The sequence below is a fragment of the Triturus cristatus genome, chromosome 5_2 (assembly GCF_964204655.1).
Source record: "Triturus cristatus chromosome 5_2, aTriCri1.1, whole genome shotgun sequence".
NCBI lineage: Eukaryota > Metazoa > Chordata > Amphibia > Caudata > Salamandridae > Triturus > Triturus cristatus.
The window spans coordinates 427,645,255-427,665,573 of NC_140588.1; the positions used below are offsets into that span (position 1 = coordinate 427,645,255).

General features: G+C 44.6%; 1 protein-coding gene across 2 annotated transcripts in view; it reads right to left on the reverse strand.

The window, feature by feature from the left end:
• Nucleotides 1-3,281: 3,281 nt before the first annotated feature.
• The window catches only part of LIMD1 (LIM domain containing 1), a 475,792-nt gene continuing 458,754 nt past the window's right edge, over nt 3,282-20,319 (reverse strand). For both annotated transcript variants that reach the window (XM_085607366.1, XM_085607367.1), the window contains exon 10: nt 3,282-5,782. In XM_085607366.1, the coding sequence (XP_085463492.1) occupies nt 5,645-5,782 (138 nt within the window). In that variant the 3' untranslated portion in view covers nt 3,282-5,644. The remainder of the gene's footprint in view (nt 5,783-20,319) is intronic.

Sequence of the window (20,319 nt, forward strand, 5' to 3'; positions counted from 1 at the left end):
CTACTATAGGTGCCGGTGCTGACAATTAAGTGCCCGTGCCAAGCACTAGAAAACACTACCTCAAATTAAGCAGTGGACTGTCTGCCATGTGAAGATCGCATTTTAAAAGGCTGTGGGTGCAATGTAGCATATGATGGATGTTTGGTCTGTAGTTTCATCCTTATTTCCCACAAATCAAAGAATACTGGATTGCGCGTAGCCACTGTAAGATTATATTAATTTGAAACGTTTAAAAACGTGCTCAGAAACTCCATTTTAACCAGATGTTGGTCTTTTAAATAAACACACTCGTTCTTAGGATGTTTATAACAAAAAAGTAACAATAGGTCGTTGGGAACGTGGGATTTCTGTCTCGGCGATGGAAGCGATCCCCAGGAGTTTATGAAATGTCAGAAGACAGATGTGGGAAGGAAGTTCTCTTCCAAACACTTCCCTTCACCTCGCATTGCCGGATAATAAATAGCTCCATCTCACTGCCGATGGTACTGTCCACAAATGTCACATCTGCCGGTCCGTATCCTTGGCGAGGACCCCGGGTGGAGAGGATACGCGCACAGCCAGGCCTCACACAACACGGACTGTGGTGACACAACACAAGACAACGGTTTCTGCATGAGGGGTGTAACTGTGCAGCTGCTGCGTGCTTTGCATTAAGCAGCAGAAACCGATTTAAACTAAAAGGCGTCGATTTAGAGAAGGGCTGTAAAAGAAAAGTCTCCGATTTCTGGAAGAAATGCTAAATTCAGCAGTGGAGACTCTGCTAGTGGAATTCCTCCCACTATAGGTGTAGTAAAGCAGCTACGGTGGAGGATTTTGCACTGGAAGATGTTATTTCCCTTCATCACTCAACTAGAAATCCTATTCGTAGGCTGCGCTGAACCAGGGCTAAGGCCTCAATGAGTTAATGGCAGAGGCGCTGTTTTAGGCCTCTTTAAATGGTGAATAACGAGCGGTAATGGCGCTCACAGCAAGTTGTCTGCGTTTATATGCTGAGTAAATACTAGCAGCCTTTTGTTTCAATTTCGTCCATATTGCAATGTGGTATTACCGCATTTCAGTAATGCAGCCACGCTGCACTAACCAAAATCAGCAGGACAGGGTGAGAGAGCAGTAACCGGAATAAAGCACTTTTATTGTAATTGACCCAATTTTCTAAATGAGGGACACAATAACTATAGATTAGCACAGGAATACATTTTTGATTGCTGGAAAAGGTCCATTTTTATTTTTGATGGAAACTTATCAAGTTCCTTTGTTCCCAATACGAAATCAGGTGCTTAACAAAGCGGGAAGATGCTGCTACCCACCACCGACATGTCTAAATGTACTGAGTCATTAGTAATACTCAGCGAAGGCTAACAGTGAAATATGACCCCGACTTAAAGGATTTATAGTTTCTGGTACCTGGGGACTCGCGATAGATTGGTATATCCCTCCTTCTCCCAATACACTAGTCAGTACAAGAGTTCAGTGGTTTAAAGGTTTTATCAGGCACATAGAGTAAACTGAACTAAAAATGATTGAAACCTAGAGAAAGAGTAAGTTTCATTTACCTATTCCACAGTTTGTCTTATGTTCCATAGTTAGAATTAAAAAAAATGTTGAGTACTAGTTTATCCCAAGTTAAACAATTGCATGTGATTCCCATTAAGGCCCTTCTGTAGTAATGCATGGGTTTTATTGTGGTGAATTTGCAACTGGAGGCATTGTCAAAATCATCTTTGTTACCAAATACGGCGGAGTCAGCTTGTCCCAGCGAAGATGAGAAAATCAGGACACCAGCGATAAATACTGTAATCATGGATATGGATCAAACAGGCGGGATACCCCGGGTCATCAGAATAGCCTTAATGAACAGTTCAGTATATATTACAAAAGGAATTGTAGAGGGCACGCCCTTGTGCAACTTGGGTAGTTGATCAAAACATATCCTAACTATTGCCCCTGTATATAAAATTTTAATCCAGGTCACAAAGTGATTTTTAAAACCTGTCCTCACCTTACCATCCCAAAGATGCGACCTTTACACCCTATTGGACACTTTTTTGGTGTCAAATAGGATCAATCCCACTCTGTGATGGGCTTTCTTCGTGCAATCAAGCAGCTCCATGACATTGTTAACATTGTTGGTAGTGCTACGTGTGACACAAAACCATGTTGTGCTCTTATTTCATGTATGATTACTTTACCTGTTTGTAGACGCTTTTGGCTTAGATTTTGTTATCACTGTTTAGTAAGAAATCAGGTCGACATTGCCTGGCATAGCTCAAGCAGGAATATGAGATTGGCGCCACAGAGAGGGTAGGGTGCCACCTATAATAGATGCAAATAGCTCTTGCAGAACTGGCCCTACCACAATGGAAGTGTTTTAATAACATTCCGTTCTAAAATATCATTCCTTTAATGCTTTCTCGTGTGGAATTGCTTGTACCGCTTGCAACACCCATTAAAGTAAATGATGATTCCAACGCATCTGCCTCTACGACAGACAAATAGTCCCACCCAATCTTATCTATGTAGGTTCTGACAACCTGTCATTATTGGTAAAGGTACACGGAGGGTACAGTGCATGGATATCATTAGTAAGCGTACATGGGAGAGAATCTCTTGGTGTAGTAGGATGGGAATAAGTGGAGCATCTTACATGTAACACCACTTAGAACTGCTCCACGAAGACCTCCTTCCACTGTCTCTGGTAGTGCATGGCAGCTGCTGTGACCACTCTAGCTAAATGGTATATACATACAGCATACACAAAGTTTTCTTAGAGGGAAGGTTTAAACACACATATTTGGGCAATCTCAGGTGCCTGGAGTTGTTCCTCCAGTTTTGCTCATACCCTTTGTAAGAGAAATGTTTTGCAGACTCAATACACAAACAACAGGTACATTTTTTTGTGCACGGGAATTCTTTTGTGCAAATTCTTAGCTATGTTTGAAGGACTTTCTAAGCAAACATTTAGCTGTGACAATATGTCTACACTACTCAAGGGAGAGAAATTGATGATGGAGTCGCCCTAAGCCTTAATCGATTAACTCTAGTCAGGTGAAAATGATATTTGAAGGTGTGTGGGGCATCAAACACACATCCATCTGTAATAGCCCAGCAGGGGGGCGTAAACAGATTGCATTAAGTGTGTATTGAACATGGCACTGTGTCTCAACATCCGCTCTCGCAAGGGAGTCTGCAAGAGAATTTTAAGATTACCCATGAAGACACACACACCTATATATATACATACACAGCCCCATCTCCCAAGAAAGAAAAACTCAGGAACCACGTCAGTAATAAATCTATATTTTACTCCAAGACTGATTTTTATCACTTATATCTTTGATTCTGTTCCAGATTTGTGAATCACGTTTCTTCTCTACATTTAAGTGGTGCTGTCAGCAACAGCAGAGTGAAATGCAATCCGACCTAACATGGTACATTAATAAATCCAAAACGTTCTGGTCTTTAAAACACGTAAAGAATATTGAGGCAAAACGAACTACTAATCCAGTTAGTATTGAAACTCAAAAACCTCAATGTAATAGCAAGGTAAGGAAAAAATATCCATTATGATATCCAATTTAAAAAAAACGTACATCTCTTCTGAGCATCCACACACTGCACAACCACTTTTAACTCTTCATAGATAAATTTTCACAAGAATCAACGAATAAGCAGAGCTTGCAGGTATGGAAATTCCAACAGGGAAATGCATTCTTTCTAGGATCAATGATTCCAAGGAAATACTCAAAACAATGACAAAAATCAGCTATTCAGTCTAAAGGCAGCAACGGTTTACATTTGGCTTTGTCCGCCAAAGAAAAGCATCACTCAAAATCAGTCAACAGTCACATCCCTCTTTGTGGTTTATCGTTGGCACACTTTTGAGAGACGTCAAGGTCTAAGGTGACTAAACAAGATGGTCTTCGCAAGCTTTCACTTTTTGAAAATGTGGACCGGCTCCTGCCACTGCAGTTCCACTAACAATTATACGTTCTGATTAACTCAACATTTAATTATTGTAATAGTCTTTACATCAGTGCCCTTAAGAAAATGATTGCAAACTTACAACGTAACCAGAATATTGTGGTTAGCATGATCTTTGGCCTCTGTCGTCAGGCACATGTTACTCTTTGCACTGGTTTCCAGAAAAGAGAATTTAATTCAAGAGATGAAGCGGTAAATCTGTCTGGACCTACCCATCTTCAGAATACATTTTGGAAATCCACTCCTAACACATCTCTTTACTTCCATGCTTATTTCAGCCTGATACTTCCTCGTTTTAGGAAAGCTTGATGTGGCAGGCATGCCTTTCTTCTACTAGCCGCAAGGCATTGGGACACCCTTCCGCAATCTGTTAAGGGTATAGGTAATCGTGTTCTTTATAGAAATTCCTTAAATAAACATCCTATTTGATTAATCCTTAGGTTCTTATTTGACCTTAAGTTTCGATCTACTCCTCGGTGCCAGGATGCCCTTCCAACTAGCAGTTGCGCTCCACAAACACAACATAACATACATTACATTTTATTGGGGAGTCTCAAATGTCACACCAACAAACAGACAAGCATTGAACAGAGTGAAAAACAGGCATGTTTTTGAATTCCTCTGAGATTCCCGCGTTAGCATTTGCACACCCACAATATCTGCGTCTGTTATTGACACTAGTAATAAATCTTTCACTTCAAGTCTGTTCTGGGGCTCAAAGGAAGTCCCGTTGTGAACGGATTATTATGGGAAATGCCTCTTTTGTACTGCATGGTTAGTATAGAATTTATACACACCATCCACCAATCACAACTTGTGTTAAAAACCACTGATGTTGAGAGTGAACATTCTCAACCCTGCAACCGCATACACATTTTTAGCGATATAGTTCAGTTTATGAGGTGGTTTTTAATATCCAAAGAGCAGCTATTGTGAAGAGCAGTTATTGCTCCTTGAAGTTCCATTCACTCTTGCTACCTTCCTGCCAATAAGTTGAGACAAACTCAAGCAGTGCTTTTACATCAAGCACAACAGGCTGCCTGAATTTGATAGATTAACTTTCTAGACATGCTATCTATAGGAAACACTGGGGACAGGTAGGTGACGCGCACACACACACACACACACACACTTTGATAGATTCCATTACTTGTAACATTCTACGATAAATTCTGGCTCTTGAATGCAAACATATCATGTTCTACCACTGCAAATGAAATGACAATGCTACCAAAGAGTCAAAGTCTCTTAATATCATTGGACAATCTCTCTTTTTCTGAGAGCCATGCCCAGGATAGGGGAAACAGAACATTTTAGTCTTCTGGATGTTCAGCATCATGCCTGGGGTAGGAAGAGTCTCCTTTCGATTTAGCTGCCAGTTGACATCTTGTGAAATATCTCATAAAGCGTAGGACTGTTAACGAAGGCACTTGGAAATAAAGCAACTTGACTTCACGCAGTGTCTACGTTAACCAAGTCATAGATAAGTCCGACACCTGAAGAACTCCAATGGACATGTACGCTTTGGGCTAGATGCCAACCTCTAGATCCTTGCAAAATGCATAGCTGTGCATTGTTCACCCTTGCTCCAAGCACTCACTATTGGCTGAGGTGCTTGGGAAAAGTCAACAGCTAGCATGGTCTACAGAATTGGCAACGCTGCCTAATAGCGAAGCGGGAAGGCCGAGCTAGGCACTGTGCCTTTCTCTAGATGTCTGATGTGGCAGGAGTGGCACAGAAGGTGATCATCTATGGGATAGCACCGGTGACCCTCTTCGTCATTCAGTTCCATACCGCAATCCTAGAACACGAAAGGAAAAGTTACCAAAAATAGCAACCACGTAGCATACAATATTTATGTTAAGATTCTGAATAAAATCAAACATTTGACAGAATGTCATTTAACAAAATATTATTATAGAAACTGATGCAGAAATTAGACTGGATTGACAAATACGTAATTTGTTTAGCACACCATATATTGATAACAGGATGCAAGTGATACAACCCAATTTCTCCAACCTGGTAGTGTACAGAGTGTCATCGAAATATGGAGAGATATCCGATGCTAGCTCACCTTTGTTGTCAGATCAGATAATGAAATTCATCATATAAAAAGCAATATAATCAGTAAGAATATGTACAAGTTAATCAATCAGCAAAGTCTTACAAACTCCAAAAGTACCCTATATTAAGGTCACAACTATGCAATAGTGCAATGGTTGCTCTTGGGCATCATTTTGGATCTCGTCAAACGCGCTATGTGCAAAAAGTTGGAAACAGTCAACAATATGTTCATTCTGGTATCAGTTCTGCACACTCTTTGTTGAAATATCTTTTTATTGGTTTTTGCAATATAGGTAGAAAGACACATGCACAGTGTACATGGGTACAATACGGTCATAGTAACATCTGATAATAACCAAAAATAACAGTCAACTGTAGGAACAATACAGGTCAATTGCAAGGGTGAGTGTCTGACTGATTTGCAGTATCTACAGAATGTATGATCTAAGTCCAACGCGCGCACAAAAGTCAATCGTAGGAATCCGGAATAGAAAGTACTTTAACATAACAATACAAGCACAAAATGTATTGATCAAGTATGGTGAATGCCCATTCTTATGTATATCACAAATATTGAATATGGGGAAACCAGAGCATTAGAAGGAAATTCCATAGTTCTTAGAGTCCATATAGTCTGCATTCTAGAGGGCTGAAAACTAGCTTTATCGATGCTGACGGGAGACCGGAAAGAGCGAGAATGTTCGCAAACAAAGGATCCCTATATGTTTTCAATTTTGTGCACCTGATCATTGAGCCGGTAAATCATTCATTCATATGAAGCTGTTCCTCCCATAGCTGGCAATCATTCTTCCACCTTCTAGGGTGTCTTCTACTTCCAATGCCTTAATATAAACACTTTGGACTTTTGCCAATGACGAGTCCAGCCACTCCTTCTGATGGTTGGTGATACCGTTGATGTGCATTGCACGTAAGACTGCAAGTTCCAGAGATGGGTGCAACCTTAGGTCAGTGTTGTCTTGTAAGACTAAATTCCAGTAGGGCACCAATAATGGGCAGTCCCACAAGATGTGCACTGTATCCCCTTTGGCATGGCCACATCAGCAGTACTGCTCAGTAGTGGACAGGCAAGCTCTGTATAACTTAAAGTGAGACCAGTGCCAGTCATATAAGATTTTAAAACAACTGAACCTCAGTCTTGCCCCCCTCAGGTTTTTGTCATGTAAAGGTATGATATCAAGGCAGTCAAATTCCTTGAGCGAGGTTGGTCGGTGTGGTGGCCACCTCTGAAACAAGTAGACCAGAGTAGTTTTTGAGTAAAGGGCATGAAGTTATTGTTCCATAAAGACCAGATATCAGTTTTTGTAGCCCCCCCCCCACCTCCCCCGCAACTTGGTCAGGTAGGTATGTAGTGCAGAATCGCCCAAGGGGTCTGGGCGGCTTCCCAGTTTCCGAAGTAATTTGTGTTTTCATGTGCTGGTATTGTAGAAAATGTGCCGACTAACTGGAATTCTATTTGCAGCTCCTGGAATGGTATGATCATACCGTCTCATATAATCTAACCCAATGAGAGGATGCCATCTCGATCCATTGAGGCCAGTGGAGGGGCTTGTTATCCTTTGTGATTTCTGCATTATGCCAGATGAGTGCAGCTGCATGCACATACCCATGTTGTTTCAGAGGTTTGTGGCTATCTTTCTAGGCCTTTATGGACACTGCTAGCTTTGGATTAGTGCTGGATAAGTAGATAATGGATTATACCAACTATCTCTTAGTCCTGAATCCAGTAGAGACCTTCTGCAATAATTTAGCCAAGGAATTCTTGAAGTCCGTGGTCGACTAATAATGTCACTAAGTGCGTCTCTAAATGATTGAACTCTTCAGCACACCATAAGTGGAACCAGTACAGGCCAAGAAAGATAGCCACAAATCGCTGAAACAACATGGGTATGTGCATGCAGCTGCACTCATCTGGTATAATGCAGAAATCACAAAGGTGTGGAATGGGCCTTAATTTTGCGAGCTCTAGGACAGGTTTCAGTGCAAGATCTAATCTTAAGGGCAATAAAGGAGTGCTCTGACCCAAATTGAATAAGGACCTTAAGAATGGGTTCTCCTCAGTCTCTAAGCCTGCCACATCACTGTATCCCCACAATTCTGTGCTGCAGAGAGCACCATTACCAGCTTGGGCTCTGTAGAGTTTTATGGCGAGGGAAACTGGTTAAGAGGATTTACGCCTGGTAAACCTTAGGACAACTGAAGCCCTATGATTAATGAATCGAAAACCCTTTGTAATCTGTGGCACCCATGAGTTGGAATCAGTTAGCCTGAATCACAAATAATCAAATTCTCTAACTCTTTCAAGGTGATTCTCCACCAACGTTATCCTACCTCTATTTTGTATGTTGTTTGAAAGCCATGAACTTAATTTACTGGGCACTGAGTTCCAACCTATGATTGTCACAGAGTAATAGGGAGAACCTATGTAGTAGAATGTGTAAATCCTTTGGATATTTTGAGATATGAAGGGTATCATCAGAGAGTGGAATGCTGGTACCTTTTGCTCAAGTAGTGTCTGCATATCATTTTCACAGTTAGCTATAATAGTAATCCAAACATTGATAAAGAGGATGAATAAAAACAGGGCAACAACAAAACCTTAGCAGACTCCTTTAATTACTTTATCTTTTTCTATTAGTTGGCTATTTCCACAGAGGGTACCATGGGCGTAGGATTAAGTTGAGTTCATCTGTTTTCTCACTTATCAGTCTCAATGTAGTTGATACAGGCTCATACATCTTTGAGACTGCTTTGTTAGAGCTACTTATTGTCAGGGTGTTACTTATTGTCAGGGTGTCGAGATTAGAATGATGGATGCACACATGAGCATCAATCAATAAACTCTGAGTTTTAAGAGATAATGGATAGTGGTCACTCTCTTCTCTGTGGATGACTGTCATATCAAGCATGGTTCTACCAGCCCTGACATCCAGAATAATATAATCTATATAGCTTCTGTAATCCACTCTCTTAAATGTAGGAGCAGGATGCTATCAGAGGAGTAGTAGCCATTGCATGCACGTGAGCCATGGGTTTGAGTTATATCAACCAATTGGTTTCTGATATGCTCAAATGTTACCAATAACTCTGAGATATCCCAAAATGCATCCGTGTATTTAGTCAGATCCAGAATGAATACTGATGATTCATATATTAAATTAAAGTCACCCGCAACAGTGACATAATAGGTACTAATATAAGAACTTGAGAAGTTGGGGGGTAGCTGATTCAATCTGTGTGTTTGTGCCTCTATTATAGATGTTAAAAACGAGGAGGGCATCTCATGGTCATAGATAATCTGCAATCCCTGTTTATCTGGCGAACTTGTAGATAACTCTTTAACAGACCACTTTACAGAAACTTTTATCCATACTACTAGGCTGCCAGAAGCTCTCCCTACCCATGTAGTTATAGCTGGGGTACAGAAACTCCTGTAGTCAACCCTATACACATTATCTAGGCTCATGACCTTGGAACATACAGGATTAATATCCATCTATAAAACAACCCCAATCATTATCATTCAGTTTTGATATTTTCCCTTGAAAATGATTGAGGAGAGACAAAAGCCTTTACTGTATCTAGTCCATGTACTTTTTTTAAACTTTATTTAAGTTTGAAGGTCATGGTATTATACATTTATAGCTATACATAACATTTGGTATAAGCATTAATAAGGGGGAAATAAATGGAAAAATATGGAAAAGATACAGTAGTTTCGTACAAAACATCAAATTTTGAATACATGCCTATTACATGTAGCCCAGTTGGGTCCAAAAGTTTTCGATGTATAAGTCTAGTGTTCTGCCCTAGTGCTGGTGTTAACTCGAGGGGATGTGTGTAGCGTTTAATGTATCTGGCGCTATTTCTAGTCCCTAACTGGCGCTCTGCGCTTTGCGTTCTCTCAGGTAGTCCCTCATGGGTTGCCATATATCCTTAGGCCTGGATGTGGGGGGTTGCAGTTCTGCAAATAACTCACTAGTAGTATCACAGGAGATCAGGTTCCTTATCCATTTCTCCACTGTGGGCCCTCTCTTAATGCCCCAGAGCAAGGCTTTTTCTCTCTTTGTAAGAAGCAGCGCAATTGCTACAAATCTACGCATAATTTTTTAAATACCAGCGACATGTACTAGTAATGCCATCAATGGGGACGGCGCTAATTTCAGGCTAGTCATTTGCCGCAGTCCCCAAATATTCCGTTCCAATAGGGAGCAATTTAATTGTACGTCCAGGTCATGCGCGTAAAGCCGCTACATGTGTGTGGCATTTAGGGCAAGAGAACCGACTAGGGTCTACACAGGACAGCGCTGGGGTAGTGTTAGCCCTCCGCAGAAATTTAAAGTGTATTAGATTATTGCTGTGGGACAGGATACCAATTTTGTCTGAAGGCAGCATTCTGTTTAAACTTTGTAAGTGGATATCTCAGATCATTTTCCCATGCAGTCCTCACTTTGGTTTGTTTTTGGTGGTCTGAGCGCTAAATATGCACGGTACAGTCTAGAAATGAGATGATTTCCACAAGTGTCTGTGATAAGGAATGTAAGTGGTGTTAAGTCGGTCAGTTCTATAGGATATGTTGATATTTTGTCCCTGAGTGCTGCCTGTATACAAGCCAGTGCGAAGTAGTCCATGTTGGGGGCGCTCTGAAAACGAGGGTCCTCTGTACAGGAAAATATGTGGCCACTGGGAAAAAGGATCCGGACTGTGCGCACTTCTTATCGTTAGAGGATGCGCTGTACCAGTGGGTCCAGCGTGGGGGGTAGCCATGGATTAGCGAATACCGGAAGCGCTGATGAGTACAGTGTCATGCTTCCCATTTTTCTGAGTAGTCTTGTCCATGCCTAGCAGGTGATGGATAATGTTTGAATATCATGGGGATCTTGCGGCACTCCAGTTGGTAGCAAGAACCCCACTGGAGTTGGGGCTGCTAGGTCCCTCTCTAGTTTGACGTAAGAGACACGAGCATCTGGGTGATACCAGTGGCATGAATCGCTACGGGACTCCAAATCCTTCCAGTTTGTATGGCAGTACCAGGGTTTTCTAGCCTATTTGGGCCTGCTTACCCCTCCCCCCCATATCAGCTCTGTCAAAAGCATTTGGTTTTGGGCAAAGAAAGCATTTGTAAAGCGGATGGGGATGTTGTGGAAGAGGTAGAGCAATGGGGCAGGACCACCATTTTGATAGTTGGTATACGCCCTGCAACAGGAATCTGATCCATCCCTCCACCTTGGCGCTTAGTTTTCAACGATTGTGCCATAGGTTAATCGCAATATCTGTTCTTTGTCCCTGTGGAAGTATATACCCAAATACTTTGCTTCCGCTTCGCACTAGGTCACAGGGAGTTTCTCACATTGCCGGTCTCATACCTCTGTCAATGGAAAAATCTCAGATTTCCCCCAATTTTTAAGTAATCCAGAGAGTGACCCGAATTTGTCCACCTCTGTCAACAGTGGTGGGAGGTTTTCAGCTAGGTTTCTTACATACAGCACTAAGTCATCCGCATAGAGGATTATCAACGAAGGGCCGGTTTTGAATTGCAACCCTCATTATGAGTGGCTCTTCTGGAGGTGTCGCAGCAGAGGGTCCATCGCTATCATGGACAGCAATGGCGATAGTAGGCATCCCTGTCTAGTCATGCGAGAGATGGGGAAAGGCCCAGTCACCGTGCCATTGAAGCCAATGCGCGCCGTAGGCAGCGTGTATAGTAAGCACACAAGAGCCGATAATCCTGTTGGAACCCCCAACTTCCGCAGAGCGGCATGTAAAAGGGCCACTCCACGGAGTCAAAGGCTTTCTCAGCATCTAACAATGCCACCACAGCAGGGACTCTAGGAGCTATTCTATGGAGGACGGCGGAGAAAGTTCATAGATTCAGTGCAGTGGACCTATGCAGTATGAATCCTGCCTGTGCTGGTGAGATTATCTGTTCCATAAGTAGCGCCAGTTGGGTAGCTAGTAATTTAGGCAATATTTTATTGCCAAAGTTCAATAATGACAATGGTCTGTAGGAGCCACACTGTAGTGGGTCCTTCCCAGGCTTCAGTAAGAGGATCATGACCACTTCACTGAAAGTGGGGGGCGGGGGGGGAGGACTCCTGTTGTCAATGCCCCACCTATTCACCTCTAGAAGGTATAGTGCGAGGAGATGTTTATATGCCTTATAGAAGGTGCCAGTAAAGCCATCCAGGCCAGGTGCTATGGATCCATCCATGGCAATAATGGCTTGTATTATTTCTTAGGTGGTAAAGGGTTCACTTAAGAACTGTTGTTGTGCATTTGTGAGCCAGACCATTGCTATTTCATCTACATATGCGTGGATGATACCCTGATTATCTGTCGATCCAGAGGTGTTTATGTCAGTGTAATATGTCAGCAGTTCTCGTGTGATGCCCGGTGTGCCCGCCATTTGTGAGCCATCCAGGCTCTGCAGCCCCGTGATATAAGTTAGACCCAGCGGAGGTCGCAATAGTCGGGCCAGTGTGCGCCCTGGTCTCTTCCCCTCACCATATCTGCAAGCTTTTGCGTACTTCCTTGGAAAATGGGCCTCCCGCTCTGCTGCTTCTTGATACTCAGCAAGCAGTTCCGCCCATTTGTTTAAACATACTAGGGCATTGCCCCTGGGCTAAACGCAGTCTGAGGCCAATAGGTCATCTTCCAGCCGGGATAAGGTGCACCGCAGATCTCTTAAGATCCCTGTTTTTGTAGAGATACAAACTCCTCGGTATACACTTTAAAGGTCTCCCAGAGGATGGGCTGTGATGGCACCAACCCCTTGGTAAGGTAAAAATACTTAATAATAGGCGCTCACAGTTCTGCCCAAAACACGGTGTCCTTTAGCACCATATTAGGAAAACGCCATTGTTCTTGAAATACCCCCTCCCCCGGGACTCGTACAGATATGAGAACTGGTGAGTGGTCCCACAGCTTGCAGAGCAAGTGCCTTACGGTCTGAACCCATGGAATAAGAGAGCTGGACAAAAGCCAATAATCCAGCCGTGTCCAAGTGTCATGCTGTGGTGGGTATATGCAGCATCTTGGCTTTTTTTTGTCGCCAGGCATCCAGCAGTGCAAATGTTTTGCAAATTGTCCTCAGTATCTTGTGTGAGCGAGGTTTGTTGACAGGAGTCGTAGAGGTGCTATCCAGTTTGGGGTCTATTAAAATATTATGTTCGGCCCCCAGGAATATGTGATCCATATCAATTTGATCTATCTGTGACTGTAAACGCTAGTAAATGGTGGGGTCATCTATGTTTGGGGAGAATACATTGACAAAAAGAATGCTATGTCCCGCAAGGTGTCCTGTAACCAACAGATAGCCCCCTTATTGTCAGTGAGTGTGGACACATGTTTAAATGGCAGGTTTCTGTGAATTAATATGGAAACCCGATGTGAGTACGAGCTATAGTTGGAGAAAAAGCAATGTTAACCCCAAGCAGAGGCAAACGTGAATGGCTTGTGGGCGCTAAGTACGTTTCCTGTAAAAACCCAATGTCAGCTTTGTGTCGCCGGATGTATTGCAGCACATGCCTGCACTTGAGCGAGTTGTTTAGTCTGCTCACATTCCAAGTCATCAGTGTAATATCTACATATGAGTGAACATCAACCTGATGTGCCATTGAGTGTGATGATGAGCATGGTGGCATGTATCTGTGGTAACAATAACAAGTGAGATCAAGAATAGAAACAAAGGAAACAAAACCCTTAAAACAACAGATCCTACAGTTCCCATCCCCCTCCCTCCTCCCATTCTTTTTTATTTTTTTTATTTCTGTTTATTGGCATTTGAAGCGATAAGTACAATTCCGTTGCCGTACACGGCAGTACAACAATAACAAAACATATAACTAGCCTGTGATTGACCTGTTCACGGATATTGGAGTAATGATTGTCTCATCAGTATCCTTATGTACAGTTGCAGCAGAATACAATCGTAAATACAGTAATATCGTTACTGATCAGTTTGTGAGTTATTGATAACCAATTGTTGCATATAATGACGTACAAGTTCCCATATATCTCTTGGCCTAGACGTTACAGGTAATTCTTCTGCATATAATGCCAGGTTCTCATTACAGTAGACCATGTCTTTTAACCAGTTCTCTGTCTTTGGAGCCAGACCACTCTCCCAGTGCAGGACGACTCGGCGCTTGGCCATCAACAGTGCAATGCACACGAACTTACCAATTGTTCCTTTTAGTTGAGGAAAATGACACAATAAGCAAATTGATAGCGTACATTGCAACATAGTCTGAGTCATTTCCTGTATGTGTTTCAGTACACCCTCCCAGAACAGCGTCACTCTCCCACACTCCCAAGCGATCAGGTTGGCTGCATCGTTTAAAATTACTGGTGTCCCTGAGGCCACATTTATGTAATTTAATGGGGGTGTGATAGATCTGATTTATATACTTAAAATGTATAATGCGCCAGGCGCCAGTTGCCGTTGGGCGTCAGGGCGCCAGTCAATTTGCAGATATGTTCCCAATCCGTCTCTGACAGTGGCGGGTTTAGTCTATCATTCCAACGGGCCAGGCTTTTCTCCGGTTTGGGGACCCTCTCATCCCGCACCTCTCTATATAGTTTCATTACTAGTTTACTCCTTGAAGGCGCAACCAACAGCACCTGTAGGGCTCGCAGCGTTGTGGGTTCGGCTGGGTACGTGGTATAGTGGGCTTTGACAGCCTGTCTTAGCCTGTGCATAGTGAAGTTAAACAGTAGCGAGGGGTTGGAAATGTAAGTTAGGTCGTCTGCTGTGAGAAAGTGTCCATCCGGATAAATATCTTGCATGGTGACCATGCCCACCTCTCTCTGCGCCCTAAGGAGGCCCTCTTCCCGCGTCACTGAGAGTGCCACATGATGCGCGAGGGGCAACGCTGGTGCATACAGTGGGAGTTTGTTGGCGATATTACCTAAAGTCTGCCATGCTGCAATAGTCATGTCTAGTGTGTTGATTTCTGTTTTTGGTGTGTCTCTATGTGTGTGTGTGAGAACACCCGACAGAGGAATGGGGTGGGCACCACCATCTTTCAGTGCAACATGTGGAGGGTACGCGTGCGGTCGGAACCAAAAATATGCATATTGTGCTTGGGCACATAGGTAATATATAAAGGGATCAGGAGCACTAAAACCTCTCCTCGCATAATCCAACGTTAGCATGGTCCAGCTCACTCTGGCCTGTTTTCCCCCCATACCAAGCGGATGAAGGAGGATCGTAACTCCTTGAAGAACTGTTTTGTCAGCTTGATCGGGACATTACAGAATAAATATAAAAAGCATGGAAGTATAACCATTTTGATGACCGCAATGTGATCAGCCCGGGAGAGTGGCAGCTTGTTCCACCTATCTATCTATTGGTTTAATGAGGCGCAAGCTCTGCCGTAGTTTTCTCTTATTACTACTTCTGGGTTGCGGTGTACCCAGACATTTCACTGGGTCCGTCGTCCACAACAAGGGATAATCCATGCTCCGGGGGTCGTTTTAGCTGTGTGGGGTATCATTACTGATTTATTCCAATTAATTTGGAAGCCCGAGAATAGTCAGAATCTAATGTATTCCCTCAGCACCTCCGCCAAATACCATCTTGGTTCTCTTATAAATAATACCATGTCGCTGGCGTAAAGTGCAATACCGACCGGCCGATGTAGGAAATTAAGTGCCGATTCTCTGTGGCGCTGACGAATAACGCAAGCCAGCGGTTCGAGCGCTAGTGCGAACAGTAAGGGGGATAGCGGGCACCCCTGTCGAGCGCCTCTATGTATCTTAAACGATTGGGACGTCAAGCCCCTGACGCGCACCAGTGCTGATGTGTCAGTATATAATAGCCGTACCCAACCCAGGAATAAAAGTGGGAATCCCATGTGTTGCAGTATGTGGAACATGTAGCTCCACTCTATGCAGTCGAACGCCTTTGCTGCGTCGAGCATCACCTCAGCGGCAGACAGCTCAGGGTCCAAGACATGGAACATGGCGAAGATTGTGGGACGTAGACCATTTTGAAATAAAACCTGATTGGTCTGGAAGGACTAAGCTAGGCATTAGGGGCTGCAGTCTGATAGCTAGTTTCTGCGCCAGAATCTGGGGCCTTGTCCTTTTTTAAGAGTGTGATGAGTAGTGCCTGGCGGAGAGATGACGGTAACACACCAGCCTCATGCACCTCCGCATATATCTCCAGTAAGTGAGGCGTGGCTAAGTCAATATATTCTTTATAAAATTCGGCTGTGAGCCCGTCTGGCCATGGCGCTTTTTGGTTGGGCAGTGAGCGAATTGCAGCTTTTATATCCGTTTCGTCTATTGGTTGGTCCAGATATTACCGATGATTGTCTGCCAACCATGCGCATGCTATATCAGATAAATAAGCTTTTAGTTCTAGGTCAGTAGCCGCACCCCGTGATGTATATAAATCTGAGTAGAATCCCCGGAATTGATCCACTATCGCCATAGGGGCGTAGTGTTCCACTCCCTGATGATCTGTGATTTAGTGATATGGTGATGGTCTTCTTGGATTTTGATTTTAGTGACAAGGTTACGGCCTGGTCTTCCTCCCTCACCATATGCTCACGCAGTATGTCTATGTGCTATGTAGCGAATCTCTGATTCCGCCAGAGAGTCATATTCTAAAAGTAGATTGTGAATACGAGTGAGAGTTTTGGAGCAGGGTGTGGCTGTGTATTGGCGTTCTAGCGCTGTTAGTTTTAGTTCGATCTGTTCGAGTTGACCCCGGATATCTTTTAAAATGCCAGCCGTAGTACTGATGCAGACACCCCATATGGTTACATTAAAAGCCTCCCATAGTGTAGCTGCACTCTCCACAGTACCCATGTTAAGGTTTCTGGCTCATCTGCTATGAGCCCATAAACGTTGATAAAAGTGACCAGGGAGGCTCCCAGTTTACCGTGTACCATGGCACAGTGCCCTACCTTGTCTGTGTGTGTTTTGATAGGTGTAAAGGGAAGGCCCGGTTTAACTAGAATGATCATCCCTCTTGCATATGATGAATTCCATTGAAGCTTATTTGTACCCAGCCCATCTAAGAGCAATCTTGGTCTCGGAAGTCGCGGTCAAATGCGTCTCCTGAAGGAGAGCAATTTGGATATCATGCCGATCTAAATAGGCAAACACCTGTCTAATCTTTTTAGTGGTATTATATTTCTCACCCATATTCAAAATTAAACAACATTCCTGCTGATTCTAACATCTTGCCACAACAGTCAAAAAGCACAATCAATGTGAGTCTCGGTTGGCCTGTCGGTTCAATCACATTAACATTCCCCAACTCAGAACACACCCATCCCCCCCACCCAATTCAGCATACCCCAATCGCCAAAGCTATCCCTAGATACATCTAACATTCTCCCGTCCCAACCACCAAACAAACCCATAAAGAAAAAAATAAGGTGTTGTGGTGCACACAAGGTGGCGGAAGCCGCCAGCCGGAAACCCCGGTGACAACGTCACCTGGGGGGGTCGCTTTAAAGAAGTAATACATTCAACACAACCTGCTGAAGTTAGCAACAAAGCAAAAACCAAAGGTAATGATGGACGGAGTGTTGAACATTGCAAGCACTCACCCCCAGTCAACTGATCTGGGTTTAATCCATCACCATTCTTTAGCCCACTCTGCCACCCCAGTTCAGACATGGCCATATGCAAATCAGTCTGACCCTGTGCCTCATGGGAACAGTCCAGCCCGAACTGCCAAGCCATGTCTTCCCTGGACCGGAAACAAGCTTCCTAGGACCGGTTTCTGGCATTTCAGCCGTCTTCAGCCAGGCTTGCTTGAATCCAGTGGCAAAGTGAGCAAGGGACTCACGTCTGAGCATACCCTGCCAACTTATGGCGAACAAAGCAAAAACCAAAGGTAATGATGGACGGAGTGTTGAACATTGCAAGCACTCACCCCCAGTCAACTGATCTGGGTTTAATCCATCACCGTTCTTTAGCCCACTCTGCCACCCCAGTTCAGACATGGCCATATGCAAATCAGTCTGACCCTGTGCCTCATGGGAACAGTTAGCAACAAAGCAATGCGTTATCCGCATTACAAGTGTCCTCGCTATTTGCACTACTGCACCCCATAAGTATACATCGCGCCCACCATTTCAATTGTAAGCTGTAAACAAACCAGGAGTTCGTGGTGGGTATTCATCTATGTCCACGTATAGTGCAGAAGAAGTTATTCAATGGATAATGATCCAGTACTGCCCAAAGTTCGGTAAAAGCTTACATTATTCAACATCTGGGGTGTTCCCCTGTTCTTCCTGCTCACCTCTAGGCGATCTCCTGCGCGGAGCCTGGGAGCCCTTTAGTTGTAGGAATTTGAGCACGTCTTTGGGATCATTATATACAACACTTTTCCCCCCATCTGTTACTCGGAGGCGGGCCGGGTATATCATTGCATACGGAATGTTTGGTCCCTTAGTTTCTTTTTGACTGTCATAAACTTTTTCCGCGCTTCCTGGACCTGTTGTGTGAAATCCGGATAAATGGAAATGGCCATCCCGTCGTGCATGAGGTTTCCCAATTCACTGGCCTTTCTGATCCCTGTAGTTCAGTAGCTTTGCTATGATCGGTCATGGTCTTGCCCCTGGTGGAGACGGTGGAGCAAGCGATCTGTGTGCCCTTTCGATAATGAAAACCTCTGAAAAGGTGTCTTTGCCGAACAGTGTCACCAGCAAGTTCTCGATATAGCGCTCCATATTGCCCGTGTTCGGCGACTCTGCTATGCCCGTAAAGCGCAAATTATTGTGGCGGGATCTCGCTTCCAAGTCTTCAGACTTCGCCATGATAGCTGCGAGCGTTTTTTCGGTCTTCTCCTGTTTAGTTTCTATTTGACGCTGCGCATCTTCCGTGTCTGAGATCCGTCTTTCCGCCATATCTATCCGCTCCATGTGCCTATCCAGTCGTTCAGACATACGATCCACTCTGTAGGTCAGAGAGTCAATTTTCCCATCTATGATAGTCAGCGTTGCCTGGATCGTTGTGAACATGGATTGAAAATCTACAGTGTTGGCGGATCTGGCATCCGTCGTGGGCATCTGGTTCAATGCCAGCTCTGCCACGCTGTTGTCTGTCATTTTTTTTGCCTGCTCAAAATGGAGTTTGGGCTGAGTCCTGTTTGTTTTCCCCATTGTGTCAGTACTGTGTACGACCAAGCGCTGTGCCGGGGCGTTACGTCTCGCAGGCCAGGACCCCCCACCACTAGGATTGGCGCAGACAGTAGCACCCTGCAGCAGTATGCGGGCCAACTCAGCCTAGCACACATACAATGATGCCGAAGTCTAGTGGGCGGTTATACAGTGACCGTGTGCCAAATAAGCCACAATCACCCCAGGTAGCCAAAGACCAGTCACCACAGCTCAAGTTACTTGCATTTCTGTTGACAGGGCCGCCGTGACACAGATCGTTGACACAGTCTCTCCTCGTGGTCCCCAAAAGTGTACTGTCAGCCTTCACATCCACGAGCACCCCCAACAAGACATGCAAAGTGGACCCTTACGAAGTGGAAGCAGGTACGAGGGAAGGGTGCCAATATTCAGCTGCGCATTTCCTACCCCAGGTCTCGCATCACCTGTGTGTCGTGCCACAAGTTTTCGGCGTGTATGACACAGATTCCACGGGGGAGTTATCCGCTTGTCAACTCATCCAGGGTATTGTTCCAATATATAGCCCACTTTGACTGCAGCCTCACCTACAGTCTCACCTGGGGAGGATCCACCAGCATACAGAGCCACCGAGCGAAGCCCAGAGAGGAAGCCCCTCTGCGCCGCTCGCAGGCAGGTCAGGAGTCTCTTTGCAGAGGGTGTGCTTGTGCGTGAGCTATGGGCTATGGGCGTCCCTCACTCTCTTTGCCCGCATCCGCGCTGCACGGAGATCACTTCCAGCGGTCCAAGACCGCGCGCCAGGCAGTTCTCACTTCCCATCCAGAAAGTGGTTGGAGTTTCGTGGTCACCGCCCCACCGCCATGGGCTGATTCACTCTGCCAGGGCACACTGCAGGGCAGTCTTGCGGTTCCGGTGATGATGTGACCCACCGCTCAGCATGTACAGGGGAAAGGAAACACCCTCTCGATTGTCTGATCGCTGCGTCCCCAACAGCGCCACTCCGGGCTCGAGGGCCTCTGCACATGCGCAGCTTCAGGCCACGCCCGGCACCGTCTCAGCGGCTGAATTCGGTCGTTTCGGGGCAATTGGGACTGCAGACGTTGGTGCATCCTGTCGCCACTACATTCCGGTGCAGTAGTTGGGTGTCTCAGCT